This window comes from Urocitellus parryii, chromosome 3 (genome assembly GCF_045843805.1).
Source record: "Urocitellus parryii isolate mUroPar1 chromosome 3, mUroPar1.hap1, whole genome shotgun sequence".
NCBI lineage: Eukaryota > Metazoa > Chordata > Mammalia > Rodentia > Sciuridae > Urocitellus > Urocitellus parryii.
The window spans coordinates 138,445,729-138,471,352 of record NC_135533.1 but is presented as its reverse complement, the minus strand read 5'-3'; the positions used below and the strand labels follow the sequence as shown (position 1 = coordinate 138,471,352).

The window sequence follows — 25,624 nt, the reverse complement described above, 5'->3', positions numbered from 1 at the left end:
CGCCACACTACAGGATTCTGATGTCAAGAAGCAAACCCATGGGTGTCCCAACACCGCGGCATGAGCAGGGGTTCTGGGTCCAAGATGGGGGGACATCGTGGAGGAAGAACATGCCCAAGAGAAGCATCTCAGGACACGGCAACGGGAAGCAGAGAGAGCTCTGCTCACTAGGGACAAAAGACACCCTCCCCCAGGGACCTACCTCGGCCGGGCCACCCACTTGATCCATATCAGTGGATTAATCCACCGACGAGGTCGCACCTCTCACACTCTGATCACTTCACCTCGGAAAACTCTCGCCTTGTCTCACCCCAGCTCTGGGGGCGCCTCCTATCTAAACGGGAACAAGGCCCCGTGCCCTGTGGTTTTCTGGCTGTGTGGCCTCGGTGACGTGATGCGCCTCTCTGTGCCTTGAGGAATACCACGGGCCCTACTTCCTGGGACAGCGAACCAGCTCTCAAGAGCGGCTCCGAGGCAGGCCTGCTGCCCAGAATCCTCTTCATGGTTTAGGACTGATTCTGCTTTTGAAAGATGGCTCCCTTTGCTTTTGAAAGATGGAATTTACAAGCTGATGGGGAAGACGGGCGTCAGAGCAACTGCAAGGATCACTGCCCACGGAACCCCACGGGATGGGGGCAGGTGCCATCCGGCGGTGGTGACCGTAAAATCGCCCCATCTTGAGGCACCATTAAGAAGGGGTGTAAGCATGGGGAGAGTTTCCTTCGGGCGGCCCAGGGAGCTCCTGGTGTCCCTTTTGGTAGGTACAAAGGGGAGGGGAGTCCACCAACAAATCACTGCGATCTGTGGGGACTTGAGCACCCAGGCCTACCAGCTCCAGCAGCAGACAGGAACAGATCACAAGAGGTATAGACCAAGGAGGCAAACTGGGTGGGGAGAATTCTCTTCCTGCAAGCTTTCCTTGGAGTGACACGGCTTCTTGGCTTCTTTGCCCAGGAAGACGTGATACAGAGGAGCAGAAGAGGAAGACTCAGCTGCCGGAGACCCCGGCACACAGCTGCGGCCCGGATGCCCTACTCCGCAGAGGTACAATGTTGCTCTTTGGAACTTCCATGCAACTTTTAAAGAATTTCTGTTTGTCTCCATCTGGAGTCTGTGGCTCCTCCCTGCCAACCCACCAAGGGCTGCTCTTGCAAGCAGAGAAAATGAGAGCCCAGGGAATGCTCCCCCTGCTCTCTTCCAGGCAGAGCCTCGGTTTAACAAGAGTTCAAACACGGCCTTTGACTCTCTGTGGCTGTGTGACCCTAGGCAAAGACTCTACCTCTCTGATCTCAGTCCTCTTATCTGGGTATAGAAATAACAATCACATGGACCCCACGAGGCTGTTGAGGGGATTAAATGAGAGGGTGCTGCATGTCAGCTCTCCAGCCCAGGACGTGGCCTGCCACAGCACCATCCGTAAGTGCTGTGGCTGATACCACCCACCGCCGTCATTCAGTCACTCAATGATCACGTCCTACACTCCAACTCGGAGCCAGGCTCTGGGACAATTCTGGCACAGTGTTTCTCAAAGTGTGGTCCCTGATCACTAGCAGCACCTGGGAATTTGGTACCAAGGCAGATTCTCTGGGGCTGCCCTGGACTGGCTGAGGTGGGGACTCTGAGGTGGTCCCCTCTGGGGGATTTGGATGCATGTCCAGGCCTGAGAACCACCATTTTAGTGGAAAGGGATAGGAGCCATAGATAGACAACACCATTTTTGATGGGATGGGGACTGTGAAGGAGGCAGATGAGAGTAACAGCCAGCCGGGTAGATGTCACACGCCCACAGTCCCCCTACTCAGCAGGCTGAGGCACGGGTTCACTTGAACCCAGGAGTTGGGGGCCAGTTTGGCCAATTCAGTGAAACTTCTATCTCTAGGGAAAAAAAAATTAAAAACAGAGTAACGAGAAACAAGATAGTAGCTTAGATAAACAGGGAACTCTGAGACAGTGGCATCTCTGAGCTGAGACCAAATGACAAGAAGTCAGCCAGGGGAAGACTTAGAGCAGCATGTTCCAGGCAGAAAGAACAACTTGTGCAAAGGCCCTGAGGCAGGTTATAGGATGATCCAGCTCACTCAGGCTCCGGGCGACTGCAGCCCAAGCCCACCACCCCAGGAACACAGGAGCTACCCCGCCAAGCCCAGCCATCCTGGGCAATCACGTAAGATCCCAAAGCAGTTGTTGAAGCCACTAAGTTTGGAGTGGCTTGTCACACAGTCATGGGTCACCAGAATGCGCACCACGACTCGACTGACCACAGGTAGCTGCTGTGCTTCTTCAAAGTGCCTCAGAGGCCTTCAAGGCCTGTTCCTCTGCTCCGGCTGCTGTTCCTCCTGATCTTCTCTGGTCTGGACACTCCAGTCTCAGCTTCAGTGTCACCTCCCCAGGTTTGGGTATCAATTTGGCTAAGTGACAGTCCCTGGTTCCTGTCAAGGACTCACCAGGCGCTCCTGCAGAGTAGGTGCGGTTAGGGCCATGATCTGCTGACCTGTAGTAAGGGTGACCAGCCCCAGGGACCTGGGGGGCGGGTTGGACACGTGGAAGGACCCGAGGCTTCCCTGAAGACATGGGCGCCACTCACAGATGGCAGCTTCAGCTCAGGCTCCACCCTGCGGATCCAGATCTACCCAGTGGTCCCCCAGCCCACCCCCGTGGTAGGAGCCAGAGCCGTGCCATGAATTTCCTGACGTCTTTGCTTGTCCTGCCGGCCCTCGCGCTCTCTGGTTGACCCCGCCGGCCACCCTGCCCAAGCTCCTGGCCACCCCCCGTGGGACTCCCTTTCATTCTCTGCATGAGACTCACTGCCCTTGGTATCCTTCTTATCGATGATTTCTCTCACCCACGGAAGAGCTGACTGCCCAGGAGAACTCTCTGGGGTGAGGGAATGTTCTAGAACTGTGCTGCACCCACGGGGGTCGGGGGGCGGGGCCTGGGTGCCGCGTTGCTCGAAAAGTGGCCTCTGTGAATGCAGAAGGGGTTTCTCATTCTCTCCGATTTTAATGGACGTTAAGTCGAACTCGCCACATGGACCCGGCCGCTGCCCCCCTCGACGGCTGAGGGCTGGGACACAGGTCAGTGGGAACTCAGTTCCCCATCACTGAGTCCCAAGTCCCCCAGGGCCACCAAACCAGCCGAGGTTTGTTTAGAAGGTGGATGACCAGCCCTTGGCCCCCTAGCCCCTCAGGTGACGTGTTTCTGTCACTCATTGGCAAGCCAAAGTCCTGACCTGGCGCAGGGAGGGGACGCTCCAGAAGCCACCGGATGGGACAGGCTGAGGTGAAGCGGGGCAAGGAGGGACGTCCTGCCAGAACACACAGGCCCCGGGCGGGTCTGGGGGGGCGGCTCCTCCCCACCCGCCCATGTCCCCAAGTTAGAAGGAAGGGAACAATAGGGCAATCAGGACGGCTCCTAGTCTTTGTTCCAGTCAAAGGAAGACTTTGTCACAAAGGCGGCTCTGGGGGGCTCCATTCAAAGCCCAAACTGGGCAGGAGCCAGGAGCAGGGATGGCGTCCTATTCTGGGGCCCCTCTGCATCCTGTTTCCCTCCCGGCTGCCGGTTCCCTCCTGGGGAGGCTGCGGGGCACACCCTGGCCTCTGGCCTCTCCCTGCCCAGGGCCACCCTTCTACCCTGGCAGCAGGGGTAGAAGAATCTGCTAGGGTTTGTTTCTAGAATGTTCCCCGAAGGCTCCTGTGTTGAAGGGTTGGTCCCCAGTGCAGGGATTGGGGAGTGACTGGATCGGGGGGCTCTGGCCCCATTGATGGATCCATGTCACCTGAAGCAGGCTGGGGAAGGGTGTCTCTTGTCCCTGGCCCCTTGTGCCCCCCTCCCTCCTCCTTCCTGGCACCACCCCACCGCCCTCTGGCTCACACAGGCCCACAGCCACGGGGCCAGCCCACCCGGGGCTGCCACCTCTGAGCCACAAGCCAAAATGGATCTTTCCTCCTTCCAGTGGTTTCTGTCAGGTACGTTGTCACAGCAATGGAAGGCCACCCACATGGGATCCTGTGGTGCCAGCTCCTTGCCTGGCCCACGGTGGGAGCTGGCCCTGCCCACCTCTGTGACTCAGGCTGCCTCTGCGGTCCCCATCATGTCCCAGCTCTGGTCTCTGTGGGTCTGGGGCCACCCCCCTCTCTCCTGCCACATGCACCACTGCCTGGCCCCTCACCCCCGTCCCTGGGAGACCGTCTCTTCCTCCCGCTCTCGGCTCAGCCCTGAAAGCCCCTCCCCTGAGCCCCGCTAAGTGCCGGACACACAGATGGACGGTGGCGGGAGGACAGGCAAGAGCTGCCGTGAGCTCCACTCTGGGTTTGTCCTTCGGACGCTGAAGACGTAAACGACCACAATCATCAGGCCAAAAAGACGAGTGCAGGGAAACCAGGGAGAAGCCACCAGCCCCAGCGCCTCACAGCTGAGCCACCCCCATCACTGTCCCCTGAGAAGCCGGCGGGAGCTGGGAGAGGCCCTGCCGGGCTCAGACCCCGGGTGTCCACTCTTGGCTGGACGGGAGGGGAGCCCAATGGCCAGAGCATGCTCCTGTGGCAGCCAGATGGATGTCCCCCTAGGATCCGGGCTCTGCAGGGGCCACAAGAGAAGTGGGGCAGGGGTCACAGAAAAACTGCCTGGGGCTCCTTCCTGACGGATGAGGGGTTGAATGGCCACCTGGGGGGACAGTCTGGCCGGACAGAGGGAAAGGGGCTGGGGAGCAGCAGTGCTGAGGGAGATGGGGCTCGGGGGAGGAAACGCCGAGAGCCGGGCGAGAAGGCAGAAGCGCAGCCCCTGCCACAGCCAGAGGGTGCCATCTCCCCAGGATCTCAGCAAGGTGACCGTGCTGGGGGGGGACCTTGGGAGGGGACTAGGTCAGGAGGGGATTAATGCCCTTACCAAAGAGGCCCCAGAGAGCCACTGTCCCCCTGTGCCTCGTGACGGATACGAGGTTCCAGCTAAGAGGAGGGGGGTCACCAGACACCAAACCTGCTGGCACCTTGACCTCGGATGTCCAAGCTCCTGGGACTTCTAAAGCACCAGTTTAAGGTCCTTTGTTAGGAGCAGCCTGAAGGGATTAATCCAGAAGAACTCTTGGAGAACCAGAGAGAAGAGGGTGGGAGATGAGCAGGGAAAGGCTAGAGGACCCTGTGACAACGATGACAGTCGGGTAATGGTGTGATGATGGAATGACGGTGATGGTGATGGTGGTGATGATGACAGTGAGATGATGAGGGAAGGCCCTAAGATGTGGTGGTCATGGTGATGGTGGTGAGGACGATAGTGGTGATGGCGATGATAGTGATGTTGATAATGGTGGTGATCATGGTGATGGTGGTGATCATGGTGATGGTCACGGTCAAGATGGTGGTGATGGTGATGGCGGTGAGGACGATAGTGGTGATGGCAATGATAGTGATGTTGATAATGGTGGTGATCATGGTGATGGTGGTGATCATGGTGATGGTCACGGTCAAGATGGTGGTGATGGTGATGGCGGTGAGGACGATAGTGGTGATGGCGATGATAGTGATGTTGATAATGGTGGTGATCATGGTCATGGTGGTGATCATGGTGATGGTCACGGTCAAGATGGTGGTGATGGTGATGGCGGTGAGGACGATAGTGGTGATGGCGATGATAGTGATGTTGATAATGGTGGTGATCATGGTCATGGTGGTGATCATGGTGATGGTCACAGTCAAGATGGTGGTGATGGTGATGGTGGTGAGGACGATAGTGGTGATGGCGATGATAGTGATGTTGATAATGGTGGTGATCATGGTCATGGTGGTGATCATGGTGATGGTCACGGTCAAGATGGTGGTGATGGTGATGGCGGTGAGGATGGTAGTGGTGATGGCGGTAATAGTGATGTTGATAATGGTGGTGATCATGGTGATGGTGGTGATCATGGTCATGGTCATGGTCAAGATGGTGGTGATGGTGATGGCGGTGGTGACTGTGGTGGTGGTGATTACGGTGATATGGTGAATGGTGGTTGGAGAATTGTGGTGGTCATAGTGATAGTGATGATGATGATAATGGTGTTGGTGATGTGGATAGTGGTGAAGATGGTGATGGTGCTGATGGTGATGGAGGTGATGGTGAATAATGGTGGTGATGGTGATGCTAGTGAGGATGGTGATGTTGATCATGGTGATGGTGCTGATGGTGATGGAGGTGATGATGGTGAATGGTGATTGTAGGAGTGTGCTGGTCATGGTAATGGTGGTGATCATGGTGATGGTGGTGGTGATGGTCATGGTCACAATGGTGATGACGGTGATAATGGTGATGGTGAACAATGGTAGTGGTGATGCTGGTGATGGTGATAATGCTGAAGATGGTGATGAGGGTGGTGGTTGTAGTGGTGATATGGTGAATGGTGGTTAGGGATTGTGGTGGTCATAATGATAGTGGTGATTATGGCAGTGGTGATGATGATGATGGTGAGGTTGATGATGATAATGGCAGTGATGGTGGTGGCTATAGGAGTATGGAGGTCATGGTAATGGTGGTGATGATCATGGTAATAGTGGTGGTGGTGGTGATGCTGGTGATGGTGCTGGTGGTCATAATCATGAGGATAACAATAAGAACTATTATGTACTAATTCAGCCCAGACCTTTTGATTTTCCTGCACCGTCTCATGCAACCAAAGACGCAGAAGAGATTGTCACCCCCGGCCCACTGCTTAGGAGACTAAGCACCATCATAGAATCGTGAAATGGCCAAATCACACAGCTAATAGGCAGCAGAGCCAGAATTTGAACCCAAGTTTGTCAGACCCCAGGTTCTGAGCTGTTAGCAGATGACGAAGGTCCAGGAAGGAGAAAGCAGCTGGGTGCGGTGGCCTGTGCCTGTCGTCCCAGTGACTCAGGAGGCTGAGGCAGGAGGATTTCGAGTCAAAGCCAGCCTCAGCAAAAGTGAGGCACAAAGCACCTCAGTGAGACCCCGTCTCTAAATAAAATACAGAATAGGGCTAGGGATGGGGCTCAGTGGTCAAGTTCCCCTGAGTTCAATCCCCAGAATCAAAAAAAATAAAAGGAGAAAGCAGTGAAGCGGGTGGTCTTGGTTCCGACCACCTTGGTTCAAGGTGGCAATTGCCACCCCCCCGCCCAGAAAGCAATGGTGAACCCCCTTCACCTGCTCATTCGAACACCCTGCCTCGGGTATAGACAGATCCTGGTAATCATCTACCAGCTGTCCCCTCCCCTCAGGGACACAAGCGCCCTGGGAACACATCTGTACACGCGTGTGCAGAGCTTAGCACGTGCCTCACAGAAGCCTTCTGCACACTGAGTTATGGACCTTTCTGGTTTCAGGACCGGGGCGGGATGAGGAAAGGTCGGAGGCCCTGACGGGTCCCCTGAGCTTGCCGAGTGACTATTCCTTGGTGTCACTTTGGCAAGGCTGGTCTAACAAACCAGGAGAAGGAACCAAAAGGAAAGACTCCTTACCTTCAGGGCTCCTTGGCACTGGGAAATAAGGTCCCCAGAACCAAGGACAAACTGAAGATTATTGACATCTCTAGCCTCTAACAGGAGAGACAGACAGACAGACAGACTGACTACCCCACTTGGCCCAGTGCAGGCAGCCTGGCCTCCCTGTGGGCTTCCCAAGACAACTGGTGACCCTTGGGTCACTTAACAGACATGCACAGAGCGCCAGGATGCACCCCCACGAGCCAGTGTTTAAGACCTCTGACCCCATCGCCCCAGCTCCGGGTGGACAGCAGGCATCCAAGAGTAATAGCACACGACCCGCAGGACATACGCTGGTGGGAAAGATCCTAGTTTAAGACAACATTTTTAGTTAGGGCAGAGGACAGGAAACGGATGGAACCGTCCAGTTCCTGAGAAGGTTGGAAGCTTCAAGGAACCAAGGATAATAAGGGAGGGAAGAAGAGAAGGATCCTTCCAGGGTGGCCCGCTGCTGCCCTCTGGTGGAGACTCGTGGCAAGGGCCTCCTGCTGCTGTCTGGCACTTGAAACTCCAGGTGGGAGAGTGCCCAGAGTGGGGGGGGGGGGGTGGCAACAGGGGGAGTGTGACCTGCTGGAAGGCAGGTCACAGCCAGGTGAGGAACTAGACAAGGAAACAGCCACAGGTATGGTCGGTTGGTGCTGGGAGCATTCAGGAAGGAAGGAACAGAGGCCTTGGGGCAGATGGGTGCCCAGTACACTGAGGGGGACCAAGGAGGCCCAGGCAGCTGGAATAATATACACAGGCTGAGGCCAGCAGGGGCTGAGGGTGAGCAGGACACAGATGAGGATAAGGACCAAAATATTTACTGAGCTCCCCCTGTACGCTAGACATGACCTTTCTCCCTGAGAACAAAAGTGCCGGCAGCTGACAGATGGAGCCCTGAAGAACCAAGCCACTCCTCAAAATCAAAACTGCTTAAGTGGCACCGCTACCGAGAGCAAGAGCAGAGGTGACATATGACGGCAAGGAGACTCAGAGCCCAGGGACAGTCCTTTCCCATCCAGTCTGAGTGAGGCTGGCCTCAGCCCTAAGTGCCACAAGAATTGGGGACAACAGGGTCAGTGCTTTTGAGGACCCAGGTCCTGGCTCCAAGGCTGGCCTCTAAGGAGGGCTTGGCACACTGACCCTTCACGGCCCCAGAGGGGCAGGAGGGGGCCGAGGCGGAGGCAGCAGGATCAATTAGATCAGTGTCTCTTCAAACCACGTGAAATCAGAGTGGCAGCTCATGGCAAAGGACAGGCAATGAAAGAAAAGAATTTAAAACATCCCATACGCAAGTCAGGGCAGGCACTGCGTCTGGAAACACACCCGACGGAGTACAGGTACATACGTGTGGAGGGTGGGGCTGGAACATAGATCTTTACACACACACACACACACACACACACACATATATATTTGGCTGCACAGCTTGATCCAAAAAGGGTGCAAAGAAGTTGACGAGAGGGCGTCCCAAGGTCTCATCCTGCCTAGATGTCACTGAAAATGAGTGTTCTTTCCTCCGAGAGCTGGCAAAAGCCTGTCTCTGGCAGAACGGGAGCCCAGCTCTGTTTTTAGGGACTTTGCCAAACTCCACAGCATGACTCTGGTGAGAATCTCAAACTCAGAAAAAGCAACGAAGAAGCTAATAACCTTCGATGCTCAAGGTCGTGCATTCCGGGAGGGGGTGGGGCAGGGAAGAGGGACTGGCATCCAGAAGCACGAATGTTCTGGAAAGCAAGATGGCAACCGTAGCCAGAAGCTTAAAATACATATATTTTTGCTGCAAGACCTCACTCCTCTGAACTCTCTCTCCAAAAACCAGCCAGAGCTATGCTGCAGATGGCACCGCTTAGGATAGGGAAAATGTGCATTCGACCTACATTTCCCAAGACACTTCCTGGTCGAATTCGGGGTGCTAGTGTTCAGGCAAAGTGGGAGGAAATGCATTTACGGACAAAGGCAGATGACTGTGATGTAACATTGAAGCTCCCTGCGGTTTCTTAGAAGAGAGGGAACTACCTGAGGCTTCTCGGCTTCTCGCCACAGGTGTAGGGGGAGTCACCTTGGAGCAGGTCACTATGCACGGAGAGGTGGAGAGGCACCTCTTCACCATGCTGATGGTCAACAGCATGGGGCCAGAGGTACCTAACAACGGGACCAGATGGAGAGTCGGCGGGGGGACCTCTGCCTTCCAGGGGACATCTGGAAAGAGCTGGAGACATTGCTACTTGTCATGATGGGAGTCCGAGGGGACATTACTGGTATGTGCTGGGAAGAGATCAGGGATGCTGCTGACTAGCATCCTCCTTCCCACAGCTCAGCTCTCAACCCATGGGTTGGATGCTCACCATAGCCTGGATCAGGACCTGCTGGCAAGACAGACAGCTAAAGGGCGTGTGCAGGAGATCTGGGCCCAGGACCTGTTTCCCTTTGCTCTGTTTGGTTCAGTGCTGGATCCCGCCCCATTTCCAGTACATAAGAGTCCCTCAATAAACACCGGCAGGTTGCATGTTGAATCCCACAAGAGCTTCCAAGTGGCCCCACCAAGTGACCACGGGATGCAGCAGGACTGGTGTTCAACAGTGACACCTTGTGGTGGGAACCAGAACGACAGCACTGGAGGCCAATAATCCTTTTCTCTGCCTGGTATTTGCAGACCTGACCCCTGGGAACTATAGAGCCCCAGATAGGAGAGAAAACAATAAGAGACTGAAAATTGATGTTATGCTAATAAAGACAAACAGGAGTCCAGCCAATTAACTGGAAAGATCCAGGAGGGATCTTTTATGACCATGTATTTGGACCCTAAACTGCTAAGACAAGTCACAGAGGTTATCTTATAATTTCAAAATGCTATGTATAAATAATCTCAATCCTAATGTTTAGAGAAAGTATATACACATATCCATTTGTTAGGAAGAATTATACCAAAAAATCACACCAAAATGATGTCAGGTCCCTACAGGATGGGACCCCGGGTGTTACATTCTGGTTTATGTTACAGTGAATACACAGCATATATGTAAGAAAATAAGACGCTAGACAGGGCTGGGGCGGTGGCTCAGTGGGAGAGCACGTGCCTAGCATGTCTGAGGCACTGGGTTCGATTCTCAGCAGCACATAAAAATAAATGAATAAAATAAAACAACAACTAAAAATATATACATATTTAAAAAAACAACTAAAAAATATACATATTAAAAAAAAGAAGAAGCAGGTAGACAATGACCCAAAATACAGTGGCACTTAAGAATATCCAAGATAAAAAGACCCTGGTCTCCTATGCCTAGTAGGTATTTCCAGATCCAGACGCCTTATAACCCCAGGAGGCTCAAGTTCAAACTCAAGAACCACCCCGTCCTCTTCTCCCAGGCCCCAAATCGCAGGTGCATCTCTGCTGGCTCCAGGGTGGACCGTCTGGTCGCGGCCTGCGCAGGGATCTGGAGGGAGGGATGGAGCAGCAGCCCTGGGAGCCGCTCCAGCCCCCTGCGCAGGTGTGCACCCCCCTGCGCCGCTCACCTGACATGTGCACGTTCCTGAGGCAGGAGAGCGAGGCGTTGAGGCGGGCGCACTCCTCCGGGTTGGCTCCATACTTCTCCACCGTCTCACACACCTGCTCGTCCGTCATCTCCAGGAGGTCCTCCAGGCTCAGCTGACCCGGGGAGATTTCCTAGGGGCGAGCACAGACAACCGTCAGCTGGGTCTCAAGCGCCCTGAGACTCAGCAGCGCACCCAGGGCCTCCACGCTGCCCCCTAGGGGTGCCTGGTGCAAATGCTTCGCTGAGATCCGGGAATCCGGGGTCAGAGGGGCCTGGGTTTGAATCTCGGGTTTGCCACTCATTACGGAGATAACCTCAGACAAGTTCCTCAACCTCTCTGGGCCTCACTTTTATCACCTATAAAATGGGATCCCAAGTGCACACACTGGGTAAGCTCCCTCGTATGCCTCATGTACCGTCAGCAGCGCACACGAGCAATGGTTGATTATCTGTCTTCCCAGCCAGCTTCTGAACTCTGATGAAGCCGGGCCCCATTTTGTTCCTCTGTCCATGTCCCTCAGTGCCTCCTGCTGGACTTGGCCTGCAGGAACTCCACCAAATCCCACGAGAACTCAGAACAAGCCGCCGCCGAGCTGCCCCCTACTCTCACCATCCTCTCCACCCCAGCCACGGGTCTTGGGGAGCCCCTAGAGAAAAGGGGCTAGAAGTCCGTGGACGGCCAAGGGCTGGTGTTTGAGCACCATGGGGCAGGGCTTTGCATTCCGTGGCCCAGTGGTAAGGCTGAGGAATTGTGGGGTGCAGGAAAGGGAACCTCTGAACATATGGGCTGGCCACAGAAATATGATGGGAGGCATCCCCTCTGCAATCAGCAACCACCACCCCCCAAACCCTGTACAAATACATCTCAAAACTGTCAGACCTCTGCATTTACACATCTCTGAGTATGTGTGTGTGCATGTGCCTTCATTTATAGCATTTAATGGTAGCCAATGGCTTTACACATTATTATTTAAATAAGATTTTTAAGTCTGTGGATGCCAGGGCAAAATTGAAGACTCTTTCTGCCCTCTTGTGGCCACACTTGTGTATTACAGCAAAATACAAATTTTTCACTGGAAACTGGGAAACTGCAAGATCCGCCCCCACCACCACCCCTCACCCCTACTCCACCCCCCCCCAAAAAAAAACCCTGCAGAGCAAAAGCCAAAGACCAAGCTATGCCTTTCCGGCCACTATGGTGGACTAGGGGACACAGAAAGAACAATAACTTGGAAGCTTTCTCAAATAGAGGCACATTGCAGGTAAGCCCCACTTCAACACAGGGGAGGACCCGGGGTCTACAGGCCCGGGATGGATCACAGCAGAGAAGATGACCCACAACACAAAAAGAGTCCTCCTCTCCACCACGGGCTCCCTTGTGCACTTTAACCCTACGATTTAAAAATATATGTATATCCAATAGGCACTAAAATGTAGAATCACCAAAAAAAAAAAAGAAAAAAGAAAACGCATACAATATTTTTTCTGACACTTAACAGGGAAAAAAAAGTCTTAAGGAACCTGGGCCAAAAGAGTTTGATGAGGATCATGATGATGATAATAATAGCAGTGGGAGGGTGGAGTACCGTTTGAGGTACTTTGCATGGATTTTCTTTTCATGCCACAAATATGGGTCTCTTATAATCACCATTTATAGACTGGGCTGCTAAAACGCAGAGAAGTTAGACCACTCGCCCAAGGTCACACAGCCAGTGAGAGGTGGATTCGAGAGTTGAACTGGGGTCATCTAACTGCAATGCTTTCTCCTGAGGCCCATCTTGCACCAAAGGGGACCTCTGGTGGACACACGCATGAACTGCAGGCAGAGAGCCGAACTTCAGCTCCGCCCCCAGCCCCTGCCTGGGACCCTGGACTGGGCTGATCAGGGTCAAGGCGAAAATGAGTTAGGAAAATGGCCAGGAGCAAAACCCGGAGCTGGAGTGAGCCTCAGGGACCCAGGGGTGGGAGATCAAGGGGGCATCAATTATATCAGTCAAACAAAAAGTGCCTGCCCATCTGGCTGGAGGGTCACTGGGCAAGACGGGGTGGGGTAGGGGTGAGGAATGCGGGGTGCTGCGTGGAGCTGCTAGCCCAGGGGGACAAGGTCTAAAACAAAGCTCCCTCCAGCAGGCAGCGAGGAGCTCCTGGAGGTGGGCCCCTGGCAGGAGGGACGCCCTCTTCTGCTCAGCTCAGGGAGGCTACAGCAGACAGCACAGTGCGTCCCCCCTAAGATACTGCAACCGTCTGAGCTTGATTGTCCTGCCATCCCTGCCCACTCGCTGGCTGGACACCTCACCTCACCTCTGAGCCTCAGTTTCTCACTCTGTACCATGGGGACAATGTCCATACCTACTCAAAAGGTCACTGAGAGGAGTCTGAATAGTCTCAACAGATGAGATTCTAAGTGCAAAGCCCTTAGGATGATCCCTGGCACCGAAGATTCAGGGGCGTGAGCTGGTTTATTAGGAATGACCCGTCCCTGGAAAAAACAGGCTCTGGGATCCCAGAAGGTAAAGAACCCTCTCTGTTCTTGAGAGCTTAAGGAAGTGCAGCCTTGACGGTGGACACAGAGCACCAAGTGCGCTGGCTTGGTTTTGCCATTGGAAACTCCCATATCCACAGTTTTCAATAACAATAACCAAAAGCTAAAATTGACTGGGTGCATTCAGGTGCCAGGCCGTGAGCGGAATACTCTACCCAGATCACCTCCCTTCATCATGCCAGATACTTAAGAAGGGGCGATGGTGACCCCCATTTAACAGATGGGAAGACAGATGCTCTGTGAGTGGGCTCTCCAATATGGAGGCCCCTGGAAGATGAAGCCCAGCAAAACTTCAGTTCCTCAGTCACCTGCGTGGACCACCACTCAGGGCCCAGTAGGCACAGTGGCTGGTGGCCGTGGCCTCAGACAGCACCGATGCAAACTGTCTCCATCCCAGCAGCAGATTCCATGGGACAGGGCTGGGCTCCAGATCATGGGACTTGGCTGAAGTGACTCTGTAGTAAGTGGCATCCTACTCAGACAGGCAGAGACCGGGCGCCTTCACGGGGTGCATATGTATTGAGGGCCCACTACCTGCTAGGGACGTGCTAAAGCTCTGCCACCCAAGGAGCAGCAGAAGGGTGGCTCTGGGCAGTCAGGGAAGGGACCCAGGGCTGCCCCCAGTCACCTCCAGGACTTCCTCGCGCACGTCCACGATCCGGAACCAGTGCCGGAGCCGGGGGAAGCCGTCCAGCTCCGCGTTGCGCTCCTGCAGGGCCACCTTCTTCTTACAGGACAGCTGCCGGCTGAAGTACTTCACCAGCTTGCTCTGCAGAGACAGGGGAGGACAAGGACAGGTCTCAGAGGCACCGGGCGAGGAGCCGAGGGGGGACTCCCCCCACCCAAACCTGTCAATCTGCAATCCAAGGACTTCGGTCCAGCTACCATGAGATCCACTTCTCCACCTGTCACCGAGGGGAGAGAGTGTTTGCGTGTGTCCCCCAACATCCCAGAGGCCAGAAGTTTGGTCCCCAGTGTCATGATGCTGAGAGATGCTGGCTCTTTAAGAGGTGGGACCTGGTTCAAGGTCATGAGGTCGTGAGACCATCACCTTCAGAAGGGATTCATGTCTTCAGAGGACCAAGTTAGCTCTGTCAATAGCGGGTGGTTACAAAGCTAGGCCACCTCACAGGTTTGGTCCCATCTACACGTGGCTGGTTCCCTTTCCACTTTGCCATGTGATGAGGCAGCCAGCACGATGCCGTTTGGACCCTCTGGCCACCACAGTCATGAGCCAAATAAACTTCTTTTCTTTATAAAGCATCCAGCCTCTGGTATTTTATTATAGCAACACACAAAGTACCAAGACAGCACCCCTCCCCCCACCATGTGGGTGATGATGGGCAAAGAGGAAGACTCTTTTTTTTTTTTTTTTGGCCAGGGTGGGGATGGGCACTGGCATGGCCTTTGTTGGAGGCCTTTCAGCTGTACTCAGTCCCATTTCAATGGCACATGGCCTTTGACCCCACAATCCCACTTCTAGAAATTCATTCTGCAGACATCCACCCTGCACAAAATAGGTGTGTCCGCGGATGTTTTCTTACAGTTCTGTTTGCAAAGGCAAAAGGCTGCAGACACTCTGAGGATTCATCCGGAGGAAACTCATCAGATGCTACCACCACCCCAAAGAACTCTATGCAGCTATAAAATAGGTTGCCAAGATACACTGATAAATGAAAATAAATCCGTGGAAATCGTGGAAAGCGTGTCTACATATGTATCTTTGTACATGCAGCGTCTGTCTCTGGGAGGATCCTGCTCCTCCAGGAAGGGGGAGGGAGGGTGGGAATAGGGATGGAGAATTGTGTGGGTGTGCCCTCGCGCGCCTGGGACTCCTAAGTCCTTCCCGAGTAGTCACAAGTTAACAACTGCTTTTAAGATGAGCTGGGCCTGAACCCATGTCTCTGGCAGAGTGCCCAGACACGCAAAAGGAAGACTTTTCACGGCTAGTTTTGTAAAAACCAACACGAACAAGACAAAGGCAATACACGTGGGCCCGAGCAGAGAAAAAAAATGGTGGAAGAATAAACTCCAAGCTTCTGAATTGGGATGGGGAGGCTTATGGGGGAGCAGAAAAGGGTCACGTGTTTCTTTTATTTTGGGGGAGGGGGTGGGTCCCAGGGATTGAACCCAGGGGCACTTGGTTACTGAGCCCCATCCCCAGCCCTATGTTGTATTTTATTTAGAGACAGGGTCTCACTGAGTTGCTTAGCACTTTGCTGTTGCTGAGGCTGGCTTTGAACTCGTGATCCTCCTGCCTCAGCCTCCCGAGCTGCTGGGATGACAGCTGTGCGCCCCCCACGCTCCCTGGTCATATGTTTCTTTATGTATAGTTTTTGCATCATTTTAATAATGGCCAGAGTATATTATCTGTGTGATTTTAAACATACTTGATAAAGATAATTAAATGAGACAAAATTAAAAACCCTCGGGTATGCAGATGCCTATGGCATTTCAAAGCAAGCAACATTCATCAGGAAGAGGGTTCTGGAACTCCAGGATCCCAAGATCCACACCACGGGGAGACGGTAGCGGGTCTCCCCACGCTGGTCTCCATTCTCCCTTTTCATGAAAACAATATTTCCACTTTGTTGTGGGGGAACCTCTCTTCTTGGCCTCTCAGCCCCTCTGGCCCAGAGGAGTGTGGTCCCCACCACCACCAGGCGGCAGGTGGGCGTATGTCCCAGGCCTGGATGGAGCGTGACCATGACCCAGCTGAGCCACTGAGAACCATCCCAGGAGGTCTCCTGCGCACCCAGGATGCAGCCTTTGCTCTCCAGCCGGCAGGCATGGTGAAAGAGGGCCGCCTGGGCACCCACCTCCCGCGGCAGGAGGCACTGTGTGGTTGTGATTAAGCTGAGGATCTGGTGGGTGATGCCAACTCACAAGAAGAAATAAGGAGAGGTGTCCCTGACCACGTCCATTAGCTGGGCCCAGAGTGACCCTGAGCTCTGCAGGGACAAATTAATTGGCACCAATTTGTTGCTGTTGTTGTTGGGTTTCCGTCACTAAGCCTCCTGCCTCGTGGGGGAGTGGAAGGCCATCTGGCCCCCTGTCCTAAGACAGGCTTGACATTCAGGTGTATTGGTCTCCTCGGCTGCTGTAACAAATGGCCACCAACTTAGGGGCTTCAGACAACATATGTCTGTCATCCAGCACTAATGGGGGTCAGAAGTCCAAAATCAGCCTCCCTGAGCTAAAATGGAGGTGTCAGCAGGGCCATGGTCCCTCCCAGGCTTCTGGAGAGAATCCATGCCCTGCTTTCTCAGCTGGTAGAAGGGGACTCCATTCCTGGGCTCCTGGCCCTTTCCTCTTGTCACTCAACTCTTGATGCTGTGGTCACCTCTCCTAGTACGGACTCTACCCTCCTGCCTCACTCTCTAAGGAGCCTGAGGATGACACTTGTTGAAGGCATGGTCCTCAGCCTGCTGCTGCTAAAAGGGGGTGGAGTCTTTAAGAGGCAGGGCCTAGTAGGAGGGACTAGATCCACATCCTTGGAGGGAAATATGGGACCCTGGTCTCTTCCTCTCTTTCAAGTCCTGGCACCATGAGGTGAGCTGCTACCTCTTCCACACCATCCCACCAGGCTGTGCTGCCTCACCACAGGACCAAAGCCATTGTGCCAACGCACCATGGATGAAACCTCTAAAACTGTAAGCTCCAATAAACCTTCCCTCTTTTTTAAGTTGATTATCTCAGGTATTTTGTGATAGTAACAGCTGACTCATACACCTGCCATGGAGCAAAAATGTACTAAGGTCTGAATATTCAGATACAGAATCAAAAATGACTCTGAGCTTACGGGGCTCAAAGATGAGCAAACCAGTCAGGGCTGGTGAGGGTCAGAGATCATGACCAGACACAGGTTAGAGACTTTTGGTCAAAACCAGCTTCTAGACAGACTCTCACCCATGAATATATATATTTTAGGCCCACTCAGTACTTGCTATTTATTAGAATTAGGGAGATCTGTGAGATTGGAAACACTGTCCTGAAATACACCTCCTTCTAAAAGACCAAGAAAATTAATTTCTTATAAAAATGAGCAAGGAGAAAAGAGATAGTGTTTTCAAATATGCCCATAAATGCTTTGATAGTACTCTCTTCAAAAGACGGAGCATGATTGCATCTCTCCATAAGTGTAGGCTCGGCTCAGTGACAGAATATGGAAGAAGTAACCACACACAACTTTGGAGGTTAGGTCATAAAAAGCACTGCAGCTTTCTTTTTTATTCTCTCTGGGATCACTCCCTCTGGGTGAAGCCAACCACCATGTCATGTGGATGCTCAACGGGCTACGAGGAGACCTCAGTGGTGAGGAACCTCCAGCCAAGAGCCATGGGAGGGAACTATTCTCAGAATGGATCCTGAATCCCAGTCAATAGCAGCACCAGGCAACATCTTAACTGTGGCCCAGGACAAACCCCGAGCCAGGAACCCTGCTGCTCCTAAAATCCTGATCCACATAACCTGCAAGATAATAAATGATTTTCTTTTAAGCAACTGTGTTTTAGGGTGATGTAGTAAAACAGCAGTAGCTAACACATGCAAGCAATCAAATCCCATTCAGAGTTAGGAGAAGACGGGATGTCGTGCCCACAGGCTCCCCAGGAAAACAGAAGTGGAACAAAACCGTAACCTACTATTTCAAAGCTCTGTAAGAACATGACATGACCCATTTGATACCCCACTAGTACATAGAACTGTAATGCACTACTAGAAAGATTTTTTTAAAGATAGAGAATCATCTTAAATTGGGATCAGAAAATCTCAAAAGTGAGGTGTTAAAACTCAGAAGTATAGTAGAAATGAAAGAAAAAAAACGTATTTGCTGAGGTGGGGGGTGAAAACCAAGGGCCCAGCTTATCCAACAGAAGTGAACGGAATGTTCATAGGGCAGGGGGCAGGGGCAGGGTGAGAAGGCAGCCGCTCAGCGGTCAGGGCCCATGAGGGACAGTGTCCAAGTGAGGCTGTGGCCCCGTGGAGTTGGGAGATGAGTCAAAGACTGAGCAAATCAGTAAATACAGGGAGGGTTATTTTTATCACTGTTGGAGAAGGAGGATACCCATGTGGGGAGGGAAAAGGCTGGCACAGACCTTGGGGCATCTGATTGGAATTAGAGATATCAGTTACCAATCCTCATAAATAAGAAAACAGATGTGAATGCAAACCTGGGTGCGTGTGCAGACACCACACACACACACACACACACACACACACACACACACACAAACTGCCCAGGGCTCCACTGACCCCCACAGTATGAATTAGCACAGCGAGGACCCAGAACGTGGCTCCTAAATGCCATTTCCACCCAGAAGACTGTGGATGTGGCTCAGTGGTTTTGCCCCCCTGGGTTCCATCCCCAGGACCGATAAAGATGCTGTTGCAAAATGTTCTAAATGCTAAAAATCCTTAAAAGTTTACCTTCTGACATTTCCCATTAAAATTCCCATGAGGAATTTTTCTAGAAGTAGAAAAGGCTGTCGTGAAATTCATTCGGAAAAATAAGAGACCCAGAATAGCCAAGGCAATCCTTAGCAAGAAAAAGTGAAGCAGGAGGCATCCCAGTACCAGACCTTAAACTATACTACAGAGCTACAGTAACAAAAACAGCATGGTATTGACACCAAAGTAGAACTGAAGATCAATGGAACAGACCAGAAGACCCAGAGACAAACCCACATGAATACAGTTATCTCCAACTAGACAAAGGTGCCATAAAGATACAATGGAGAAAAGACCCTCTTCAACAAATGGTGATGGGAAAAACTGGAAATCCATGTGTAGCAAAATAAAATTAAACCCCTCTCTCTCACCCTGCACAAAACTCAACTCAAAGTGGATCAAGGACCTGGGCATTAGACCAGAGACCCCCGGCGCCTACTAGAAGAAAAAGGAGGCCCAACTCTCCGTCATGTCGGCTCAATAAGACTCCTAAAGCACAAACAGTAAAATCAAGAATCAATAAATGGGATGCATCAAACTAAAATGCTTCTTCGCAGCAAAGGAAACAATTGAGTACATGGACAGAGAGCCTACAGAATGGGAGAAAATCTTTACCACCTGCACCTCAGGTAGAGCATGAATCTCCAGGATATACAAAGAACTCGAAAACATTAACATCAAAAAAAAAAAGAAATAACCAATGGATAAATGGACACAGGTACTGAATATGAATGGTCAAAAAATACATGAAATAATGTTCAACATCTCTAGCAATTAGAGAAATGCAAATTAAAACTATACCAAGATTCCATCTCACTCCAGTCAGAATGGCAATTCTAGGATGTGGGGGGAAAAGTATACTCTTATGTTGCTGGTGGGATAGCCAATTGGTGCAACCGCTCTGGAAAGCAGTGTGGAGATTCCTTAGAAAACTTGGTCTGGGGCTGGAGATGTGGCTCAGCGGTAGCGCGCTCGCCTGGCATGCGTGCGGCCCGGGTTCGATCCTCAGCACCACATACCAACAAAGATGTTGTGTCTGCCGAGAACTAAAAAGTAAATATTAAAAATTCTCTCTCTCTCTCTCTCCTCTCTCACTCTCTCTTTAAAAAAAAAAAAAAAAAACTTGGTCTGGAACCACCATTTGACCCAGCTATCCCACGCCTCAGCTTATACCCAAAGGACTTAAAAGAGGCATACTACAGTGACACAGCCACATCAATGTTTATAGCAGCTCAACTCACAATAGCTAGACTATGGAACCAAATTAGGTGCCCCTCAACAGATGAATGGATAAAGAAACTGTGAGATACACACACACACACACACACACACACACACACACAATGGAATATTACTCGGCCTTAAAGAATGAAACTATGGCATTTGCCAGTAAATGAATGGAACTGGAGAATAACATGCTAACTGAAATAAGCCAATCCAAAAAAAAAAAAGCAAAAAACAAAGTCTGAATGTTCTCTTTGATATGTGAATGCTAACCCATAACAAGGAAGGGTAGGGAGGGAAAGAAGAGAAGTTCATTGGATTAGACAAATGGGAATAAAGGGAAGGAAGGGGAGAGGGGATTAGGAAAGACAGTGGAATGAAGCAGACAGAACTTTCCTATGTTCATATATGAACACACCAATGTAACTCCATGAATGAGTTCAAAATCATAATGGGCTGCACCCCCATGTATGTGCAGTATGTCAAAATACACCTACTGTCATGTACAGCTAAAATCAACAAGTAAAAAAATATATAAATAAAGATCTTTTAAAAGTCTATTTAGAGAGTTGAATATGTTAAAACTCAAGATTTTCACTATGGAAAAAGGTGACCGACTCCATCTATTTTAAACACGATTCACCTATGCAATTTTCTGTTACAGATCACAGTGAGCTTTACAACATTTACCAGATGCAGAATTTAGAAACTGGCACCTTTACAGGGGATAGAGGTGTACCCCAAAGTGTTGAGTTGTGGGTCACGTCAGCTTGCAAAGGTCACTGTTCACAAAGAGCACAGATTAGGTGGTTTGAACATTAAAAATGCCTTGCTCACAATCCTGGAGTCTCCGAGCCGGTCAAGGTGTTGGAAGGAAATGGTCCTCTGGAGATCCTAGAGAGGGATCTGCCCCAGGCCTGAATCTTGGCTTCTGGCAATTTCTTGGCCTGTGACACCGTAAATCCAATCTTCACACAGCAGTCTCTCCATGTGCAGATCTGTCTCCTGTTTGTTTTAATGGTGCTAGGGATGAACTTGAACCCAGGACCCTGCAAGTTCTAGGCATGGGCTCTACCACTGAGCTACACCCCCAGTCCCCCCTTTTTTATAAACACCGGTCATATTGCTTTAGGGGCCCACCGTATGCCACTATGACCTCATTCCAACAAATTACATGCGCAATGACCCCATTTCCAAATCAGGTCCCATTCTGAGTGGGAATGAGGACTTCAGGAGTTTGAGGAGATCCTAATTCAAACCATAACATGGGCCACAGAGAGACACCCAGAAACCATGAATCGGTGACCCCCACAATGGGACCATCTGACTGGAAGGATGCTGCACCCCTAGCTTCAGGGACTGGGTGAGACCCCCCCACACACACCTTTCCAAGCAAGTCTGTCCTGCCTAGGGCCAGAGCATTAAAAAATCAACCAGTTTAAAAGGGGTCACCACCCTGGGAAAAACACCTTTCCCTTTTTCCCTGATGACAACTGTTTCAGACAAGTACGGTGGCCTGCTTCCTCCTCCATGCTTACGAGTCTAGACCTTTATGCAATCTACTGCCTTAAACCGTTCCTGCACAGAGGTAGGGGGTATTGGGGAGCAGGCACCTGCAATCCTGGGGCTCAAATCCCTCTGGGGCCAGTTGCTTTTAATCTTGGACTTGCCAGTAGATGCCCAAGCCCTGGACCCTGGACCTCCCCCCTGGAGAAGCCAGTGAGAGAGAAACGATTTCATCTCTGGGTCCAATGTCCACACTGGTCGCCCACCAGTCACCTGTGGCTCACGGAGCACTTTCAGCGTGGCTAGTTCCATAGGGGGACAGACTTTTTCGTTTTATTTCATTTTAATTCATTGAAATTGAAATTGAAAAACTGGAGCAGTGTGAACATTTTTTTCTGTTAAATATAATTTTATTGTTTGGGTAGAACAACACTAAATTGAGACACGTGGTAAATATGAAATACGCATTTCAAAGACGTGGGGAAAATAAAGGTCAAAGGACTCGCTGATGTTTTTGTAGTGATCACCATGCTAAAGCGATGATCCGGTGGATAGGTTGGGTGGACTGATCTATCAGGTGGATAGGTTGGGTGGACTGATCTATCAGGTGGATAGGTTGGGTGGACTGATCTATCAAAATGAATTCCATCTTTTTCCTTTCCAAGGTACACATGGAACCCAGCTCTGCCACTCACATCGGAGAGCTAATGAACAAGGCTGCCTTAGTTTTGTTCTAAAAAAATATAATTAAGGATACTTATGAACCTTTAGCTCCATGTTGATAATAGCAAGAGAGAATGCGGACAGTCTACCTCTTCCACAAAGATGTAAACAATTACGACATATTCATATGACATGACATCAAAATAATGGAGTAGATGGTTTATAAATCTCCTTGTATGCAGGTGCACAGAAAAGGCCTGCACAGGTATGAACAAAATGTTAGCAATACAGCAGTAGTTTTCTCTGGTGTTGAGGTTATAGGGATTTTTGGGGGGGAGGGGGCAGGTACCTGGGATTGAACTCAGGGGCACTCGACCACTGAGCCACATCCCCAGCCCTACTTTGTATTTTATTTAGAGACAGGGTCTCACTGAGTTGCTTAGCGCCTCCTCATTGCTGAGGCTGGCTTTGAACTCTCGATCCTCCTACCTCAGCCTCCTGAGCTGCTGGGATGACAGGCATGTGCCACCGAACCTGGCTCTATTTCTTTTTTTTTTTTTTTCCTGTTTCCTTCTCTTTAACAATACTGGAAACTTTCCCATTTTCCTTCTCTATAGCAATGTACGTACCTGCTGATAGTGGGGAAATGTTGCAATATTTTATAGACTAGGTCTGGAGAGGCATATCAGCCCTTTTGCTCTCCAGTGTCAGTGGGAATGTGGGAGTCAGCTGAGAAAGTCCCCGGAGGGCCAGGCAACGGCAATATTATCATCTCATGCACTTTTAATTCCTAGAATCTGGCTTCTAGGAATCCTCCCTACAGAAATACTTATGTGTGTGCATTGAGGGAAAGGATGGTTGCCCATGTTGTGTTTTGAAAAACATGCAAACAATTTTTTTTAAAGATGCATTAAGGTGGGCACAGTGGCCCACATCTGTCATCCCAGTGACTCGGGAGGCCAAGACAGGAGGATCGCAAGTTTGAGGTTAGTGAGACTGTGTCTCAAAATAAAAACATAAAGGGTTAGGGATGTGGCTCCGTGCTGAAGTGCCCTTGGGTGGTTCAATTCCCTGGGGTTTGGGGAGGAGAGGAGATGCATTAAGAGAAAAGCTAAATATTAATAAATTACAGCATAGTCATAGAACAGACCACTATGAAATTTTAAAAATTAAGGCAGACTGACTCATATTGATCTGAGAAAACATGCAAGACTTTCATCTCCAGGGAAAAAGCAAATTACAAAAGACACTGTATAATATGGCTGCATTTATATGTTTTAAATCATGTGTACATTGACAATTATGTTTAGAAATCCATAAAAATATCTGGCTGAGCCGGGCACGGTGGCGCACGCCTGTCATCCCAGAGGCTCAGGAGGCTGGGGCAGGAGGATCACAAGTTCAAAGTCAGCCTCAGCAAAAGCGAGGCACTAAGCCATTCAGTGAGACCCTGTCTCTAAATAAAATACAAAATAGGGCTGGGGATGTGGCTCAGGGGTGGAGTATCCCTGAGAATCAGTGAATCAGTCCCTGGTACCAAAAAAAAAAAAAAAAAAAAAACCAATCTGGCTGAATTTAGTAAGCTGTTATAGTGAATATGGACACATGGAAGTGAAAGGGGTATTTGTTTTTGTTCTTGTTTTGTTTTTTAACTCTACATTTTTTTTAATTTTTATATTATGTTGCTTGGCTTTTTCAATATTGAGAATGTTATTGGTGAAATAATTAGTTGAGGTCTCCTTTTCCTGCTCCTGTTCACTCCACAAATATTTACTGGGCGCCAACTGTATGCCTGCTAGTACACAGGCCCTGGGGATTCCATGAAGAACATGATTAACCAAGAGTTTATCTTCTGACATTTTCTGACGTTTCTAGAAAAGATTTAGGTAGAAAAACAGTCCCAGCAGCACCCTCTCTTTGTGCCTATTCTAAGGAATTTTAGGAAACAGTAGATCTTCCCTTGCCAAGTGGAAAAGCGTCCCAGGTGACCTGCAAAATGGACCCCTCGGGTGGGAGGCAGCTAGTTTTTAATGGCGGTGAAGACACCTGGGGAGCTGGCTTCCTTTGCTCTGGTTGAACTTGAGGGATCGGTAGTAAGTGAAAAAAAAAACCCAAAAAACAGAAAAGCACCACCGAGGGCCAGAGACAGGGAAATTGGCTGTATCCCACTTTATTTTGCTTTTCTTTACTTTTTTCCTTTCTTTCCAGTGTCTGAGAGTGAGAGGTGACATCGGGTGCCCAGGGCGCTGGAATTGGGCAACCTGGACCCCGACTCCAACCACATTTCTTAGAATTTGAAGGACCTCAGGCACGTTCTGAAAGTGCTCTAAAGCTCGGTTAAATGGTAGCTATTTCACAGAATTTGAGGCTAAAAGAAATGATCCATACAAAGCAGCAAGGAGGGGGTCTCAGCACACCACAGCCATGGTGCTGATCTGTCTCCCCAAATTCACAAGCTTCAGTGATTAGCCAATGGGGGTCACCCCCACATTTATTGATTGCAAGTATCCCGAAAAAGAATTTTTTTAAAAAATCAAAATCAGCTTAAAAATAAATAATAGTCTTTAAAAAGCCAAATGCATCATTTCTCCAAGGTCTAAAAGATACAGATCAAAGTTACACTGCAAAGGGGGATGCGCTTTCAATTGGAGTTTTTAAAAAAGAGGGGAGCTGGGATTGAGACTGGCCTAGCACGTGAGAGGCCCTGGGTTCGATCCTCAGCACCACATAAAAATAAATAAATAAAATAAAGGTATTGTGTCCAACTACAACTAAAAAAAATATGAAATAAAATATTTTTTAAAAGCATGTTGATTTATGATTATTTAAGTGATCTCAGAATTAATACAATTTGATTTAAATCCATGCAATTGCCAGAAATTCCTGGAAAGTAAAACGTGCACACTTCATCAATGAATTCTGTAAATTGTTTTTTTTTCTTCAGCCTTTTCTGAATACATGGTCGTCTGGTTCACGATCTGGTACCTATGTATGCCTGTGTTGCATTTAAAATACTGCCAAGGAAATAAGGATCTGGTCTTTAAAAAAAAAATAGCAATGCTACATCAATTTCTTTCTTTTTAAAATAATCTTAGTTGTAGATGAACATGATTCCTTTATTTATTCTGCTGTGGTGCTGAGGACGGAACCCAGGGCATCATATGTGAGAGGCAAGCGCTCCACCACTGAGCTACAATCCCAGTCCTCAATTTCTTCAAGAAAGAAACAATGTCACATGGGAAGACAAT

At 50.4% G+C, this 25,624-nt stretch overlaps 1 protein-coding gene across 1 annotated transcript in view; it reads right to left on the bottom strand.

Annotated features, from left to right (window-relative positions):
• Positions 1 to 25,624, bottom strand: part of Ksr2 (kinase suppressor of ras 2) — a 340,405-nt gene that overhangs the window by 242,312 nt on the left and 72,469 nt on the right. Inside the window, exons 2-3 of the mRNA XM_026386144.2 lie at positions 14,164 to 14,304; positions 10,974 to 11,124 (exon numbers count right to left, since the gene is read on the bottom strand). Of these exons, the coding sequence (XP_026241929.2) occupies positions 10,974 to 11,124; positions 14,164 to 14,304 (292 nt within the window). The remainder of the gene's footprint in view (positions 1 to 10,973; positions 11,125 to 14,163; positions 14,305 to 25,624) is intronic.